This window comes from Entelurus aequoreus, linkage group LG03 (assembly GCF_033978785.1).
Source record: "Entelurus aequoreus isolate RoL-2023_Sb linkage group LG03, RoL_Eaeq_v1.1, whole genome shotgun sequence".
In the NCBI taxonomy this organism is placed as follows: domain Eukaryota; kingdom Metazoa; phylum Chordata; class Actinopteri; order Syngnathiformes; family Syngnathidae; genus Entelurus; species Entelurus aequoreus.
Window position 1 is genome coordinate 47,967,182 of NC_084733.1, and position 17,611 is coordinate 47,984,792.

The 17,611-nt window shown below is 36.7% G+C and overlaps 1 protein-coding gene across 1 annotated transcript in view; it reads left to right on the forward strand.

The window, feature by feature from the left end:
• Positions 1-17,611, forward strand: part of LOC133646530 (pleckstrin homology domain-containing family G member 3) — a 90,158-nt gene that overhangs the window by 49,691 nt on the left and 22,856 nt on the right. Inside the window, exons 4-13 of the mRNA XM_062041983.1 lie at positions 5,968-6,068; positions 7,176-7,245; positions 7,332-7,378; positions 7,458-7,608; positions 7,698-7,829; positions 11,632-11,814; positions 12,820-12,912; positions 13,861-13,947; positions 14,038-14,068; positions 14,156-14,257. Coding sequence (XP_061897967.1) covers positions 5,968-6,068; positions 7,176-7,245; positions 7,332-7,378; positions 7,458-7,608; positions 7,698-7,829; positions 11,632-11,814; positions 12,820-12,912; positions 13,861-13,947; positions 14,038-14,068; positions 14,156-14,257 — 997 coding nt within the window. The remainder of the gene's footprint in view (positions 1-5,967; positions 6,069-7,175; positions 7,246-7,331; positions 7,379-7,457; positions 7,609-7,697; positions 7,830-11,631; positions 11,815-12,819; positions 12,913-13,860; positions 13,948-14,037; positions 14,069-14,155; positions 14,258-17,611) is intronic.

The following is a 17,611-nucleotide window of genomic DNA, read 5'->3' on the forward strand; positions in this document are numbered from 1 at the left end:
ATCTGGCAACTGAGTGCAGTGATTATACGTCTTAGACCATAATGATGGCTATGAAACAGTTTATGGCCTGGTCAGAGTATTGTATATAAACTGGTGTGTTGTTTATTGCAGTGAGCATTGACAGTGCTTATATTTATTTTTTAAACTACAAAACAGTGCATGTCTTTCATGGGCTTAAAAGCTTTGCAGTCCAGCGAAGGACATCACAGAGATGTGATGCATTAAAAAATAATTTGACCACTCAACAGTTTATTTATCTTTTACCAACAACTTGCTGCAAGAGAAAACTCTTTGAACCTCAATCATATGTAAAGCAAAGAAACAGAAGCATTTAGCTGTCAAACAGTCCTGTGCTACGAATGTTGATCTTTTGTTTAACATGTGATGAATTTCTGAAACAGACGGGCAATAAACCAGCCAGCACCTTTCCACACCTTGTCTCACTCTGCGCTGGCGTCTGATGCTTGCATCTGACGAGCACTTCCTCAACCTCCAAGTATTTTGGTTGAAATCCCTGGTCTGGCCGCAGTCAACAGTCATACAAGACTTTTCCAGCCAACACAAACACAAACCATTGAAAGAAAAGAGTAGTGGGTTTTTCCACAGCCCACAATGTGGGAACATATTCTGGTACAGATGTACTCGCTACTCATTTGTGATTACAAAACAGCCTTAATCACACAGATCCTGTATTTTATCATCACACTGATACTCAAATGAAGGGAAAATGTAAGAAACTGAAGACCGTGGCCTCATTCAAAGCTCCCTCTTGATATGACACACAACCCACTGACAGCTGTTGACACTGCACCCGTCCATGCCTTTAGATGTTGTTTTATCACTCGCTCACATGCCTCTCATTCTTAACTGTCTATCCACGGGAGTGGAGAGAACAGCTGTTTGATGCAGATGGCCTCCCACATCCTAAATGCATCCCCAACACCTGACTTTAAGTCAACCGAGTCATTATACGCAACATTGTATGAACAAGAATGTGGCCAATGCATCACTTTCAAGCCCTAACCCGTGATAAAAATATATACACTGATTACAGTGTCCTGCAGAAGTAGTCATCCCCCTGAAGGTTTTTGTAATGCTTTTAAAAAAAACGTACAAAGTGCTTAAAGGGAAACTGCACTTTTTGGGGGAATTTTGTCAATCATTCGCAATCATTGTGAAAAACATGAAGGATGGATTTTTTTTGTATGCATTCTAAATATTTAATAAACGTAAGTAAAAGTCTGCTTACAGCGCAGCCAATGGAAGCACCAATATTGCGCCCAGAAAATCCAATAAATAACCATTCAAAAACCGCCAATAATACACAATTTACATTTCGTGATTTGAATATTAACCAAGTATTAGTGATAATGTTATTAGAAGCGCTAACGCAGATGAACTGTTTATAGCGGTGCCGTGATCACTACCGTGCGGCCCTATGTTTACAACGAGTGGTCTGCTGCTTCCTCGCTTCCTTGCTCCCTGTAAGTTTATTGTAGATCATAAATCATGCATGTCGCCTGGACAGAAGAAGTCTGAGTATGTATTCCGACAAGTTGGTACACTTTGACAGCCATTTAGGACCTGAAACTGGCGAGGACGAACAGACCCTTGGTCCCCATGCCTCCCACCCCTTTTCTTCGTGAGGATTATGAGTCATTCTTCATCTAAATGGGAATATATGAACATCCCAGCCTCCGGCATCCTAATGACAGTAGACGTTGCACTGGAAGTGATGTTTTATTATGTTTGTTGGCTCTTCTGAAGTCTGCAGTGAGTAGTAATCAATGGTGAAGAAAAAAAAGCAAATGTAGTGATGCGTTTTAAAAATTAATGCGCCGTGTTTGCTTAAAATGATCAAAATACGTAAATTTGATATATTAGTATAAATGTGCCGTTTACTGCATTACATATATACTTACATCATGTATGTAAAACATCAATGGAGGTGTTTGGATGTTTTTTTAAAGGTTTTATAGGCGGAATTGCACGGCTCCCATAGGCTCCATGGTAAGCAAACTTTTGATCACATTTATTTAATTTTTATAATGCAAAAAAATAAAAATAACATCCATCGTCATGTCTCCCATAACGATTGTGAAAGACAAAATTCCCCCCAAAAAGTGCAGTTTCCCTTTAAGCACTTTGTACATTTTTTTTAAAAGCATTACAAAAACCTTCAGGGGGATGACTACTTCTGCAGGACACTGTAATCAGTGTATATATTTTTATATTTGTTGCCTAAGTGTCTTATGGCTAGATAACCAGTGTTGAAAGTACTCAGATTATTGTGTTGTAAGTGGTAACGTAATGTGTTGTTTATATGTAGGAGTAATTAGTTAGCCATTACTATGTCAAAGCAGGTTTTGTTCATTACCAGGTTTATAGCCTCACACTTGTGCGCGGGAATAAACTGAGTTTCTACTTGCTCACTACGGTGGAAACCGCTGGCTGTTAAGTTTAAAACTAATTTTCCAGCCACCCAGTCGCTATACTACAGTAGCTTAATCCGCACAGGCTATGGAGAGAAGCACTTTCAAGCCGAAGAAAAGCTAAACAATTGACACACCTAGTGAGCAGCAGTGCTAAGTTGCTAACAGAAGTAAACAACATAAACAGATGAGATTAGTGATAAAGTTGCTACAAGGAGAGCTATAGGTTCTCAAGCAAGTGATGTAAGTTTAAATAAAGCTGTAGTCACTCATAGGGTTGGGTATCGAGTATCGATTGGAACCGGGACTAACTTTCCGATTCTCCCGGAATCGTTTAAAAGTTTAAATTTCGATTCCTATTTTCGATACCAGTCCGCCGACCGGAAAAAAATATGTCCGCCGAACCGGAAGAGGAAGCCCCGGACACCAACGAAGAAGCGCCCACCACCGGAAGTGTTAGCATAGCCGAGCGAGTCAGTCAAGCTCAAGCATGGATAGCGGGCGTCGGCGGTCGAAAGTGTGGCTTTACTTTACAAAAAAAAAAATGAAATAACCGCGAAATAACAGAGCTCCATGTCCATCAAGAAACGAGTGGAGAGAGAGCTGCATATGTACCAGGACGTTCCACCGATACTTATGTCTGACGACCCTGCTGCATGGTGGTGGTCCGGTGGAACCAACAAAAGACTTATCCTTTGCTGTCATATCTCGCTTTCTCCTATTTATGCGTTCAAGCTTCTTCCACACCCAGCGAAGGTGTATTTTCCACAGCAGGAGACACTATCTGTCCAGAACGCTCACGCATCCTGCCTGAGAAGGCGGATATGGTCATTTTCCTAAACAAAAACTGTCTCTGATTTTATACTGTACCTGCTGCTAATCTGGACTGGGTTTTGCAAGTTGTTTCTTATTGTTTATTTGCTTTTCTGCACCAGGTTAGCCCATCAGTGGGAGCACGGTAACATTTTTAAGTACCTGCAGCATCATACACTTGTGTGTGTAAATGTGTTTTCATGAGGTTTCCTGCAGCATCATACACTTGTGTGTAAATGTGTTGTCATGAGGTTTTCAAAAATAAAGCTCTCTTGAGGAAAGTGTACCCCTGGGAAAATGTATTCATAATTTATAATATTTATATTCAAGTTCATAGATTTGATATTTATATTCTAGTTGAAAACAGCCCTGTGAGGAATTTATAGTAAAGTTCATAAAAAGTTAATAGAATTAAAATTGATGGAGAATGTCAGACTATTTCATTCAGAAAGACTATAGGTTAGCTAGCTCATTTAAAATATCCTAAACTTTTTTTGACCCTGCCTCTTAAAAGAATCGGAATCGAGAATCGTCAGGAATCGGAATCGAAACAAAGAATAGGAATCGTTCGAATTCAAACGATACCCAACCCTAGTCACTCACCAATAGCCAAATGCAGTCGCAGACCAAAGCATTTCATCACTCAGAAGTGGAGGAGTCGACGCAAGGGCGCCATATTCTTTCAAAGAGTTTGTTTTGTTGCTTCATTTTGTGTCAGAGAAGCCTACATAAACACGCAAGGGGCAGGGTTGAGCCAAATGGAATGCCCTGTGTTTTGCCCGGCAGGCGCAGAGAAGAGCAAACGGACGTAATAAAGGCACATGGAATTGTCTCAAATATATACCCCTTTCTAAAATATACCTGTATTAACTATAATATCGGTATACCGCCCAGCCCTACTACATAACTTACATTTATGTTACAAGGCTGAACTTTCTTCTATGCCAACGGCCCTGCCACCACCCACCAATGGTGGACACACACAGACGGACATGCCAGTTTTATTTAAACTTTGATTAATCATATCATAATACATACTGTATGTTATGTCTGTTTGTAAGTTAGCAACAGGGCTGACAAGACTCACTCTTTGAGCGTGACATTCACGCAATTTAACCCTTTCTCACGCCTCACTTGGCATTTCTCACGCATATATTCCCCCATCCACTACTCTATAGCCTGTCACTGCTACGATCCGTGAGCGTATCAACTTGAATCTTTTGGCGGTAAGGCATATTCTGATTTGTGACTTGATCGAGATGGAAGGGGATAGTGGCGGGATATCATCAAGTATTACTAATATGCCAAGAAATAGAAAAAAATATAAGAGTTTTGGATGGATATAAGAGGTGTATTAAAAAAAATCAAATTGATAATATACCAATTCCTGGCATACCGCAGCAGATTGATGTACGACATTCCAGATGTGAATATGCAATTATTAAATAATATAAGTTTAAAGCATTGCCCAATAGAAAAATATATTGATGAAAAATATTCAGGATATGTAAAAATATATACAGCTGCATCTAAAACTAATGGAGTGCCTACAGAGAGAGATGGCTCAGAAAAAAATGGAAAGAAAGCAAAGGGCCCAGAGAAGATGAGAGGGTTGCGATTATTTAAAAGTGGGAAAAAAACAGACATCGCGGTGAAATCTTTGCACTGCCAAGCAGATGTGGCATTTCACAATACACTATATCAATGATTCAACTTTACCAGATAACAGTCTTCATATTTAAGCGCAACAGACAGAAAACAGAAAGAAAAGTAAGTCTATTTGGTCATTTATTGACATATTTTATGTTTAATTTGCACAACAAATGTTTAATTCAAACACATGTGAGGACTTGTTAGCATTTATAATTTATATGGTAATGCTAACAAATTGTTTCATCAAACACCAGTCCTCCAATTAATACATTTTCAAATGTGTACATGTTAAATTGTTGAATGCATTGTCACTCAATTTCTAATACTTTATCAGAGTATTTTTATTTAATTTGGTTCTTTATTAATTATCTATCACCTGGTTCATGTTAATCGGGCTACACATTATTCTTTTTTTGTTGTTGTAATTTTTCAATGTTATGTACATTAATAAAAATAAAGAATACAGGTCATTTATATTTTTTTGTTAATTTAAACTATTTAAAAGTCGCATTGAGGCTAAAAAGTGTTTTACCCTATTAATCGAAAAAATAATCGATAGATTATAGCTGCAGCCCTAGTCACATGTGTGGCTGGCGCTCTAATAGTGCAGCAATCTGCATCCTAAACAAGCTTCAGTCCTTTTACGTGTGCGATTTGTGGACTAGGCTCGATGCATGTCTTATTTTTGCAGCACATCATCTGGGTGTCAGGACAAATTGCTAGTGTGCTATTTTACTTAGTTTCCACATGTGAGTGTTTGGCTCTCGTCAACAAACCCTGCCACTTGTTTGCATGACCCGTGAGTGTGTAACTGAGCATGAAGGACAACATGTCATCCACATTTTTGGGCTCCTGGGGATTTTACAGGATGTCATCACAGTGAGGTCTAATGGGAGTTGAGTCCCAGGAAGGGAATGAGCTCTGAAGTAATGTATGATTCATGTCAGCCTCGCTCTTTCCTATTAATCTGCTACAGTGAGCATTGTACAGTACAATAATACATTTTCAAAATGATGTACATTATTTTTTATGTATCTTTATCTTCCCCACTCCTCCATTGTTTTTCCAGGACTATTTGGCTCACATTATAGATACGAGCAACCACTCCATACGGCCAGAGCTTGTGTGCGCCCTTTTTGGAAACATTGAGGACATTTATGAATTTAACAGGTAGGTTTTTGTCCTCACTCTAAACATTGTATGTCATTGTCATTTGATGAACAATAAAGACAAACAAAACTGATAGAGGAACCTTTTTGTCCTCACTCTAAATATTGTATGTCATTGTCATTTGATGAACAATAAAGACGAACAAAACTGATAGAGGAACCTAGCAAACCACTACTTCCACATATACTTCTTTGTATAAAATAATCGGTTATCAGACAACCAAGCACAGAAGAATATTGTGATACTCTTTGACTCCAAATGTGCGCTAAAGATCTTTGACTCCAAATGTGCGCTAAAGACACTAAACACAACTAACGTCAGCAAGTGGTCATTTCTGAACCTGCTGCTTGCCAAAACACACACTTACTAACATTCCTCTGACTGTGAGGAGCCACTTTGCTAATGCCACTGTCACTTGGATTTTTATTGACATTCTAACCGTGTGTATTGGAATGACTTAAACAGATTTTGCCATATTGGTTTGCCTTTTTAAAAAGAAACACCCTATCTATCAAAGTTATGTGTAAAACAAACTGCCTCATAATAGGAACGTCTTAACTGTGTAAGTTAATGTTAATTATAATAACACTACATTTATTCAGTTGGACATTTTAAAAATAATATACAATCAAATTGGACCTTGTTACCTAACTGAGATGGCTCTGTGTTTTTTTTTAATTCATAATCGTGTCTTTTTATGACAAAATGTTGCATGTTGAGCATATAAATAAAACACATTTAATCTAACTATATATTTACATTAACTTTTTTTTGTTGCTTAAATGTGTAAAATTAATTTCTAAGGAGTCATTTGGGGTCAAAAGATTTTCGGGAGCAGAGCCAATAAAATCGGCTCCCTTAAAAAACAAAACTGAAATTCTCATTACTGTGTCACATGCTGTACACTATGCCTAGTATTTACAGTGTTCGCTCCCCTCTAGTGGCCAATAGAAGACATAGTTTGGCATTTTAGAATTAGTGCTGTAGTTTCTTTCACATAGGTATAGTATGTATGTTAGGTTGAATGTAATCACTATTTTCACTCAATTGTAAGTGATGTTTTTGTCAATGAACTCTTATCATTTTATATATTTTTGTGTTTGTCAGTGAGTTGCTGCAGTCGCTGGACATGTGTGCAAATGACCCCGTGGCCATCGCTCAATGCTTTGTAGAAAAGGTGGGCGTTTTTATCTTACTCACATCAATAAAAAAAACTCAGGAAATAAGCGTGTTTCAAGTAGTTGTTGCTTTTTGTGCCCTCAGAGTGAATATTTTGAAATTTACACCCAATATTGCACCAACTATCCAAAGTAAGAAGCTCATACTTTAAGAGTACATTTACAATTCCATGATGAAATATTTAACAAACATCATTCCACAATCTTGCAGTTCAGTAGCAGCATTAACTGACTGCATGAGGAGTAAAACTCGGTCACAGTTCTTCAAGGATCGTCAGGCTGCTCTGAAGCGTCCCCTACCTTTAGGTTCATTCCTCCTCAAGCCTGTACAGAGGATCCTGAAATATCACCTACTGCTACAGGTAGGGTTTGATTCTATACAATGGGTTAGGGGTTCGTCTTTTAAAAATCCCCATATGCTATTGTTTTAAATGTTTTTCACATTTTACAGGAAATTGCAAAGCACTTTGATCAAAATAAGGAGGGTTATGAGGTGATCCAGGAGGCCATAGACACTATGACAGGTGTGGCCTGGTACATCAACGACATGAAGAGGAAGCATGAACATGCTGTCAGAGTGCAGGTTTGTCGAACACACACATGTACTGCAAGTAAGAATGAAACTGCAGTGCACTTGCATATTTGTCTCTTAAAATAGTGTAAATTAGGGCTGCATGGTCTTGAAGAAAAAAAAATTCTCCAAAATTGCGTTAGCAATTTGATTTGTTATTTTTGTATTTGTTTAGTATAAATGCATAAAACTGCGAAAATAACAAGTGAAGGAAGACTTTTAGACTGTTAATCAACTAAGGCTGCAGCTAACGATTATTTTTCTATCGATTAATCTATAGATTATTTTTTTCGATTGATCGGTTAATCTATAGATTATTTTTTCGATTCATCTATAGATTATTTTTCCTTTTACCGATTATTTTTTTTATTCAAAATGAAGATGAAAAAATAAATGTAGGCCAGTTTTTTCAAAAGGCATTGCTTTTATTTACAAAAAAAAAAAGTATGGCCACTCAGTCAACATTGACAACAACATGACAAAATATTATGTAACAATGTAAACATTTAAAACTTTTAACATTTAACAAAATTAAAAGTAGCTTATTTGCTTTTTAATGTGCAAATATAAAAGTAAACATCCAGTGCAAATCGTAATATTCTGCAATAGTATAAGCATTTCAAAAGTAAAAGTATTGCTTATTTTGCTTTAAAATGTGCAAAAATAAAGATAAACATCCAATACAAAAAAGTGCCAATCTAAATATTCTGGACCACTGTAAACATTAAGTATTGCTTTTAAAATGTGCAAAATAAACATCCAGTCCAACACAGTACACAATAACCAATTCTACTCATTCCAGTGAGTGACTAACAGTTGTAATGAAGAAAGGTTAGCATGTCTACATGCTCTGGTTCTTTTCTTGTTTACAATATTCCCAGCAGCTGAAAATAAGCGCTCAGAAGGGGTCGATGTGGCTGGAACTGAGAGCTAATTACCGGTAGCCTTCACCTCAAGCCAGGACTGCGAGTGAGCTGAGCTCCAGTTTATATTCCTAGAAGGTCAACGGGCTCATAGTAGGGATGTGCGTATCGATCCTGTGGTATCGATATATCGATACTCACACGCTACTCATTTGGCATCACTTTTCTGAAAAAAGTATCGATATAAACCAAAAAACGGCGTGTGGGGGGTGCAAGCATCACTTTCAGATGTTTTTGATGACTTACTTAACTTACTATGTGCTGGGACACCCCTGTACCTGGCAGAGTATAGAGCTGGCCCAGTCACGTGACAGGAGACAGCGAATGAGCGTCGTCAACGTGCAACACACACACAGCCAGCCGACAGCGATGCAGCCAGGCATATCCAGTGTTGTCCAATTGTTGACTTAAAACAGGCATTGTTTTTTTGTTTTTTTAGTAATGTTTACTGAATATTTTTGTTTAAATGATTATCCTAAATTCAAATAATTTCCACACAGGGGAATTTACTGTTAGTTGAAAATTGCTTGAGTATTTAAAACAAGATAAGAAAGGGATAACATTTGGAGATTCTTCATCTTTGCATTAGTTTTATTTTTTTCCAAGAAAATCTTGAAATATATGATTGAATGTGATTTTGGTTTTAATCTGTAACATCATTTCTTACATTTCGAAAACATTAACCTATTTCATATTTCATTAATTGCTAATTATATCACGAACTTTAAAAAATAACTGCAGCTTCTTGCGATTCGGATTTGACAGTTAATTGGAAAGCCCTAATATCTAATTATTATTATATATAATTATTATTATATATAATATTTAATTTATTTTTCATATTTGTTATTTATTTTAATTTTACTTTTATTATATATTGACCATAATAAATGTGGTATAAATGGTCTGTATTTGTCTTGTGATTTGTCTTAAATAATAACAATAGTAATAATATTTTTGACTGACAAAAATTGCCAATAAGAAATTAATGGTATCGGTATCGATGAAAAGGCAAGATAAAGTATCGGTATCGTATCGAATCCTAAAAGTGTGGTATCGCCCATCCCTAGCTCATAGTGATGTTACTAGTAGTTGACTGGGAGGTGTTTATTATCATTTGGGGAGAGTCCGCTGCCTGATGCTCACCTGCTAAACACCTATCTGCTCCACGCTGAAGCGCTGACTACATGCGCTCTGAATACACACTGCTGATTGGCTGGTAACGTTTTGAATACGCACTGCTGATTGGCTGATAACGCTTTGTATAACGCTTTGTGTGTACCAATCAGATGGTTGTGTAGGTGGGGCAATGCTGCGTGCTGAGACAGAGGCAGCCGCAGAAGGAGCGAAGCAGCTTGTTAAGACTTTAGCAGCTAAAGTTAGCTTTAGCTTAGAAACTCGTTCGGTACACCCCCGTACCGAACCAAAAGCCCCGTACCGAAACGGTTCAATACAAAACACGTACCGTTACACCCCTAGCAGATACAAATGACACATTCATGTTTTTGTGTAATGATGACAACGTATACTCGCGCGGACGATTGACTAGTTGATGGTTTTCTTTTCAAATGCTCGTTCATAGCCGTTGTGCTGCCTATGCTATGATAGGCCATTTACGCTCGACACAGTGTGCATACAACAACATTATTAGGCCGTGTATTGAAATACTCCCACACTTTTGACCACTTTTGGCGTGATTTTTTCCCCCTCGCTCGCACAGTCTGCTTTGCGCTCCGCCATGACGGTAGTGTGACGTAAATATGCGACGCGTCGACGCACAAAAACGGCGTCGACGTATTTACGTAACCGATGACGTCGACTACGTCGACGCGTCGTTTCAGCCTTATAATCAACATATCCTTGTCTCAAGGTGCCACACATAAAAACAATATGCAATAAACTCCTTTTCAAAAATATTTGGCATTATGCACATACCGTACTCAGAGCGTTTGTCAACATCATACTCCTAAACTAAATAATTTACAGATACAATCATTACAGTGGAAGTAACCATTTAAAATTATATAAACTTTTATTTCTCATTACTGTAGAATTGTTTAACATTGTACTGCAATTGGAATGTAAATAACTGTTATCCTAAATAAATAAAAAAGTAAAATAGACTCTTATGTCTGTAAGCAAAAATTTAAGTTGAATAAATACTGAACATCTTAAAGTGCAATTTTTTCCCAAGTTGGAAAAACTAGGTCGGATGTTGTTTGTTGCCATCACGTGATCGCAGCATTCTCGCTCATTCGTCCAGGTTGATGGGCTCATATTGGTTGTTTGATTTGAAGCTGATATATTACCACAACAGGACATTTGGTTTGGAATCATATATTTTTTCCCATCCTAATGTTTTTTTTGCAGAACTTCTCAATGGTGTGTCGCAAGGCTCTCTGTTTGTGCTTCCTGTGTGTCCGGTCTTGCTGAGTTGCTGTCCGCCCACCGATACAAAGATTGTGAATGACTGAAAAGAGGGCTCACTGCGTTCAGTTAATTCTACTGTTAAATAAACGCTCTCAGGTGCTGAAAGGCGATAGACAGAGTGAGACGTCTATCTCCCTGTTTGAAGCGAGAGGCAAACAAACGCGAGGCTCAACAATTCTGATTGGCCAAAATGTCTGTCAATCAAATGCCGGTGACGGCAAAGAAAGAAACAAAAACTTAGCCTCTCGTGGTTAAGTAGCTAATTAAAACCTTGATGTTGATTAATCGTGCAATATATCCTGCCCAGATATTGTCAAAACGCAACTTTCACTATTTGTCCATAAATCATAGAGTCTTAACTGCTGGTAAAAATTTAATTTGGCTTGAATCATGACTTGATTGTTTTCACACATAAAGATTGTATTGTGTGTGTGTGTGTGTGCTTATGTGTTCATGTGCAGGAGATACAGTCTCTTCTGATCAACTGGAAAGGTCTTGACCTGACAACCTATGGTGAGCTGGTGCTGGAGGGCACATTTCATGTGCTGCGGGCGAAGAACAGTCGTACACTCTTCCTGCTTGAAAAGATGCTGCTCATTACCAAGAAAAGAGGGGAACACTATGTCTACAAGACACATATTTTAGTAAGTTTGCTTATTTTATTAAAAAGATGTCTTATAATAACAAAACAATGGGTACAATCATTCATAATTATTGTTACATTTTATAAAATAGCTTTAAGAAACAAATGACAGCAACGTAAGCATCACCGCACAGTGTTTCCCATAAACTGCCAAGATACCTGTGGCGGTGGGGGCGTGGCTATGGGCGTGGTCACCATGACATCATCAAGTAATTTGCATAATTTACTACAATGATATGATTTTCTCTAAAAAGGCTCAAAAAATTTATACTTACTAATTAATAATAACAGCTTTGTTTTAAACGTCCATCCATCCATCCATCCATTTTACAATATAATTACAACACTTTATGTACATATTTATATACTGATTTGAACAATAAGTTATTCACTGAAATATATTTATTAATTGTGATTCTTACAAAAAATATATCTTATAAAAATATAAAAGCTAAAATGTCTCTTAAAGCTCTGCCCCTTTAATTAGTGCATACTAAATAATTTAACTTTAGCCTACTACTACAACCATATTATTTACCAGCAACATAAAGTGAAACAGAGGTTAGAGGTGTCCTGCCACAGTCAGTAACAAATAAACAGAAAACAGTAGTGGTGGTAGATAGACACAGAGTTTCATCAAACATCTGATCCACTGAACAAAAAGCTCCAAAAATCTTGATCCTACACTTCTCTTTTGTAAAGTAAATCTGAACAAATCAGGCAAATCAACTATATGATTTGCCTGAGAAGCTGGACAGGACCAAAAAAAAAAAAAAAAAAGCCGAAAAATCTATTTGTGGCGGCCTTAATTCTTTCGTGGCGGGCCGCTACAAATAAATGAATGTGTGGGAAACACTGCCGCACCTGTCAGAGCTACTTGTTTGTATAAAAAGTAAAGTTCTAAGCTTTAAAATGACAAACTTCTACATACTGTATGTTACTATTTTTTATGAGAACAGGATCAGTTAAAATCTAACCTAACTGGACTTTTCTTCTGTGATCTCAGTGTTCAACCTTGATGCTACTGGACAATGCAAAGGATCCCCTCCTCTTCAGCGTCATCCATTTCAAGCATCCCAAGCAGCCTCATACCGTGCAGGTAAGTAATAGGGACTCGGTACTCTGGAAAATGCCGCACAGTTCGGTCCGCCATGCACGAGAGGGAGACATTGAGGGTTTTTTCCTAATATTCTTATATTCATGTAGCCAGTGATAAAGTCCCCATGTTGAGCTAGCCTATCAGCTTATATAGATTACAATAGTGGGTATAAAAAAAGGAAAATCAGAGGCAAAAAAAATAATTTGGTCTTCTTTGAATTGAAGGACAGATGTGGATGCTGAGGAGTGAAGTGAAGGACTAAATGAGGAGATGGCGGGTTTTTTCAGTTCTTAGCCACATAATTTTCATGTAGATGGAATATAAGCTGGGGCCCAATGTGTAACCATGGGGCACACTTTTAGAAGTCTTAAGCGAATCTGACACAATATTTTCAGACTTCACTCATTGTACCTGTTTATTGAGATAGCTAGCAAACCAATTAATGCAACTCTTGTACAAGCCATTATTAAAGATTGTTAGAATGTTGTGATCTTCTGAATTGAAGGCCAAATCTAAAATGGCAGCTATGCAGACTTCTACATTATGCTCTAGATAATATGTATTGGATATGCTATGGTGTAAACTTTGCTCCACAGTCACGTTCATAACTTACTTCTGCGTATGTCTGCAAGATGCTTGTGGAGGCATTCCCTTTAGATAGCACCTTACCCTCTCCAAAAGTATCCGATCACCTATTAAAATAGGCATTTATCCAATTACAAGGCAATTTGTCCGAAAACCTGCAGACCTCTGCATTGTTTGGCATCAGGAAAATGTTATATTAGTATTTTAGCAGCTTCCTTCGTCCACTGTAAGATTCTTCACAGAAAATTACATCCATCACAGTTGTGTGATGTGCTGTTTGTAGTCTGCATTGTGTTTTGTGTCACTATGCCAGCATACGTCATCTGTGTCTTTAATAACATGGACAATGACTTTTTGTGCTAGGCCAAGTCTGTAGAAGAGAAGCGTCTCTGGTCCCATCACATCAAAAGGCTCATTCTAGAGAACCACAACACTATTGTTCCACCAAAGGTACACAACAATGTCCTCCTTACATCATAAAATGATGTCTTTTAAGCCATCTTGAAAAAAAGAAAAAATATCTCCTGCTCTTAATTTAAGGCAAAAGAAACAATCGTGGACATTTCAAATTGTGAGTATGAACCAGAATGATTATTAGGTTGTTGTACTTTAGAGTAAAAAACAGCAGACCTAATATTTTCTGTTCACCACAACATAGGTCCTGGAAAGTACCACTGTAGTCCAGAGAGGGTGAAAAGAGCAGATTCTTACCAGTCTGAAGATTTTCATCTTGCAAGACGGAATGGGAGAAGAAGATCAGGTGAAATACCCCAGATGTCATTTTGTGTCTTGTCTTTTAACACATTTATATAACATACTTATACTGTGCAAGGTGTGTCAGAAAAGTTATAAAATATCTACTGTATTCAAAATTATTACTACAGTTCAAGTTTTCCCCGTTCGCAGTAAACCCCCAGGTATATTGCATATTCTTAGCCTTCTGTACAACGCCATCATATGGATTTTTCCGGGATCTTCTGCAATTCCGTTGTGACGGTCATCTTGGGAAACTGGAAAAATCATGTGGCGCAAGATCTGGAAGTTGTTCCAGGTCAGCGATGTTTTTCACGGCCACAAACTGATCGAGGTTTTATGCTGCCGATTCTGATACCAATCATACATGAGTGAGATCGGCCTATACCAATACCGATCACACGTACTGTACTAACTGAAACTTTTTCAATTTATTTATGGTTAATGCTGTGTTAAACATTATCAACATCCATCCATCCATTTTCTACCGCTTATTCCCTTCGGGGTTGCGGGGGGCGCTGGAACCTATCTCAGCTACAATCAGGTACACCCTGGACAAGTCGCCACCTCATCGCTGGGCCAACACAGATAGACAGACAACATTCATACTCACATTCACACACTAGGGCCAATTTAGTGTTTGGTCATATCTATTATATGAATCTGTATATATCTGTTAATAATCTGTTATATATGTTATCTATTATAATCTGTCATATATGTTATCTATTAGTGTTGCAAAGTCTGCTGTATTTCTGGTTGGTTATATATATATATATATATATATATATATATATATATATATATATATATATATATATATATATATATATATATATATATATATATATATATATATATATATATATATATATATATATATATATATATATATATATATATATATATATATGTATGTATATATGTATATATATATATGTATATATATATATACATATATATATATGTATATATATATATATCATCATCATCAGCTGTTGTCAGTCCACTGCTGGACGAAAGCCTCAGCATGTTTCTGCCATAGTTAACGATCTCTTGGCGTACTCTTCATGCTGGTTATTAGCCTACACCTTCCACGCTGGCTTGGTGCGGGTTGGAAGGGGTATTTTATATCAGAGATCCTTCTCCTAGACCAGGGGTCACCAACCTTTTTGAAACCAAGGGCTACTTCTTGGGTACTGATTAATGCGAAGGGCTACCAGTTAGATACACACTTAAATAAATTGCCAGAAGTAGCCAATTTGCTCAATTTACCTTTAACTCTGTTATTATTAATAATTAATGATATTTATCTTTGTGGAAACACTGATCATCTTAATGATTTCTCACAATAAATATATATAGAAACAGATAAATATCAATATGCAACACTTTATTTTTATATTTTCTCTAAGTGCACATTTTTCAAATTGAATATTTTCAAATGATCACTTCTAAGACAGTCTTGTGAAATCACAATATCCCATTTTAACTAGCTAGCCACTAACATTTTTTAACAAATCATGAATTACTTTGCACCATGTTTGTACAAATAATAACTCATGTAAAATACAAAAGTAAACTCTCAAATTTTTAAATCATGTCACACTTTGAACTGGACACCAAATCTGTTATCTGTTTCTTTGTCAGTTAGTGGGAAGCCTGGCATTGCATGCTGTTAACTAGTGTGTTGTACTCTGGTGTGTAACTTGACACTGCAACTCTGAGTGAGTCTTGCAGATGTGCATCAGTGAGGCGTGTTCTGTGTTTGTTCTTGATGAAGTTCATGTCAGAAAAGGCTGATTCACAAAGATAAGATTTTTCCTCATTGTTTGCAGAACCTTCTTAATCTTTGATATATTTTCACAGCAATCTGGCCTTAAGCTTAATTATGATAAATGTAAAATGTTAAGGATCGGAAATCTAAAGGGAACGTCCTTTCGAATGGAATGCAAAGTGCCTGTTTTGTGGACAGATGGACCAGTTAACATACTTGGTGTTGTTGTCCCAGAAAATCTGGAAGATCTATGCTCAGTAAATTATGATAATCGACTAAGAAAGCTGGACAAAAGTATGCAATTATGGAAAGGGAAATCCCTAACCTTGTATGGTAAAATGTCTATTGCCAACTCGTTAATTATTCCTCAATTTATTTATTAGTTTTTGTCATTACCAGCTCCATCACAAAACTTTTTTAAGATTCATGAGCGGAGGATCTTCGATTTTGTCTGGAACGGCAAACCAGAAAAGATTAAAAGAAAGGTTTTGTACAAAGAGTATGAATATGGGGGCCTGAAACTTCTCAACCTTGAAGCTATGTGTCTGTCTTTAAAAGCATCAATTGTTGCAAATATGTATTTAAACATTGAGTGGTACACAAATGTCCTGTTGGACAAAAAACATGTACTGTATCAAAAGAAATTGTATCCTTTTTTACAAGTGATCCCCTCCCAGAGAGTCTGCTGGGAAACATGGCAGGGTTCATAAAGGAAACAATCCACTCATAGTGGTGTTTTCAATTTTATGTGCCAGAAAAAAGAGACGATATTTTGCAGCAGTTAATATGGATGAACTCTAATATTGTAATAGATGGAAAGCCTTTCTTTTGGAAAAATATGTTTGAAAGAGGAATCATTTTTGTCAATGATATTATCAATGAGAATGGTAAAATTATGAAGTATGATGAATTTAGAGCTATTGATGGTGATGCTTGCTCAAGCTTTTCATTTTATCAACTAACTGGAGTAATTGGGAAAAGATGGAAACAAATAATTAATTATGGAACTACTAAATTATTAGTTTGTAAACCTCTAATAAGAAATTCTAGTTGGCAAAAAGGAACTAAAATAAATAGAAAAATATATAATTTTTATTTAATAAAGAAATCTTTGAAGGCTGCCTCATACAACACAAATGGAAAATGGGAGGACTTTTTTGACTGCCCGTTGCCATGGGATGCCATATTCAAACTAATCTATAAAACCACTATCGATGTGCAAAATCGTTATTTTCAAATTAAAATTATTTATAACTTCTTACCCACAGGGAAAATGTTAAAATTATGGAATATGACAGAGTCAGATGATTGCAGATTTTGTTGTCAGGAGCCTGAATCCACCCTGCATTTGTTTTGGTATTGTCATATTGTGTCTTTGTTTTGGGTGAAAGTTGAAAAAATGTGTTTAAGGATTGGTTTGTTTATGAAGCTTAATGTGGTTTCTGTTATTTTAGGAGAGTTCATTGACAATCATGATTTAGTCAATTTAATTATAGTACTCGGTAAAATGTTTATTTTTAAGGCCAAAAACAGATATTCACTTAGTATTACTTTCTTTAAAACATTTATTCAGTATTTTCTAAT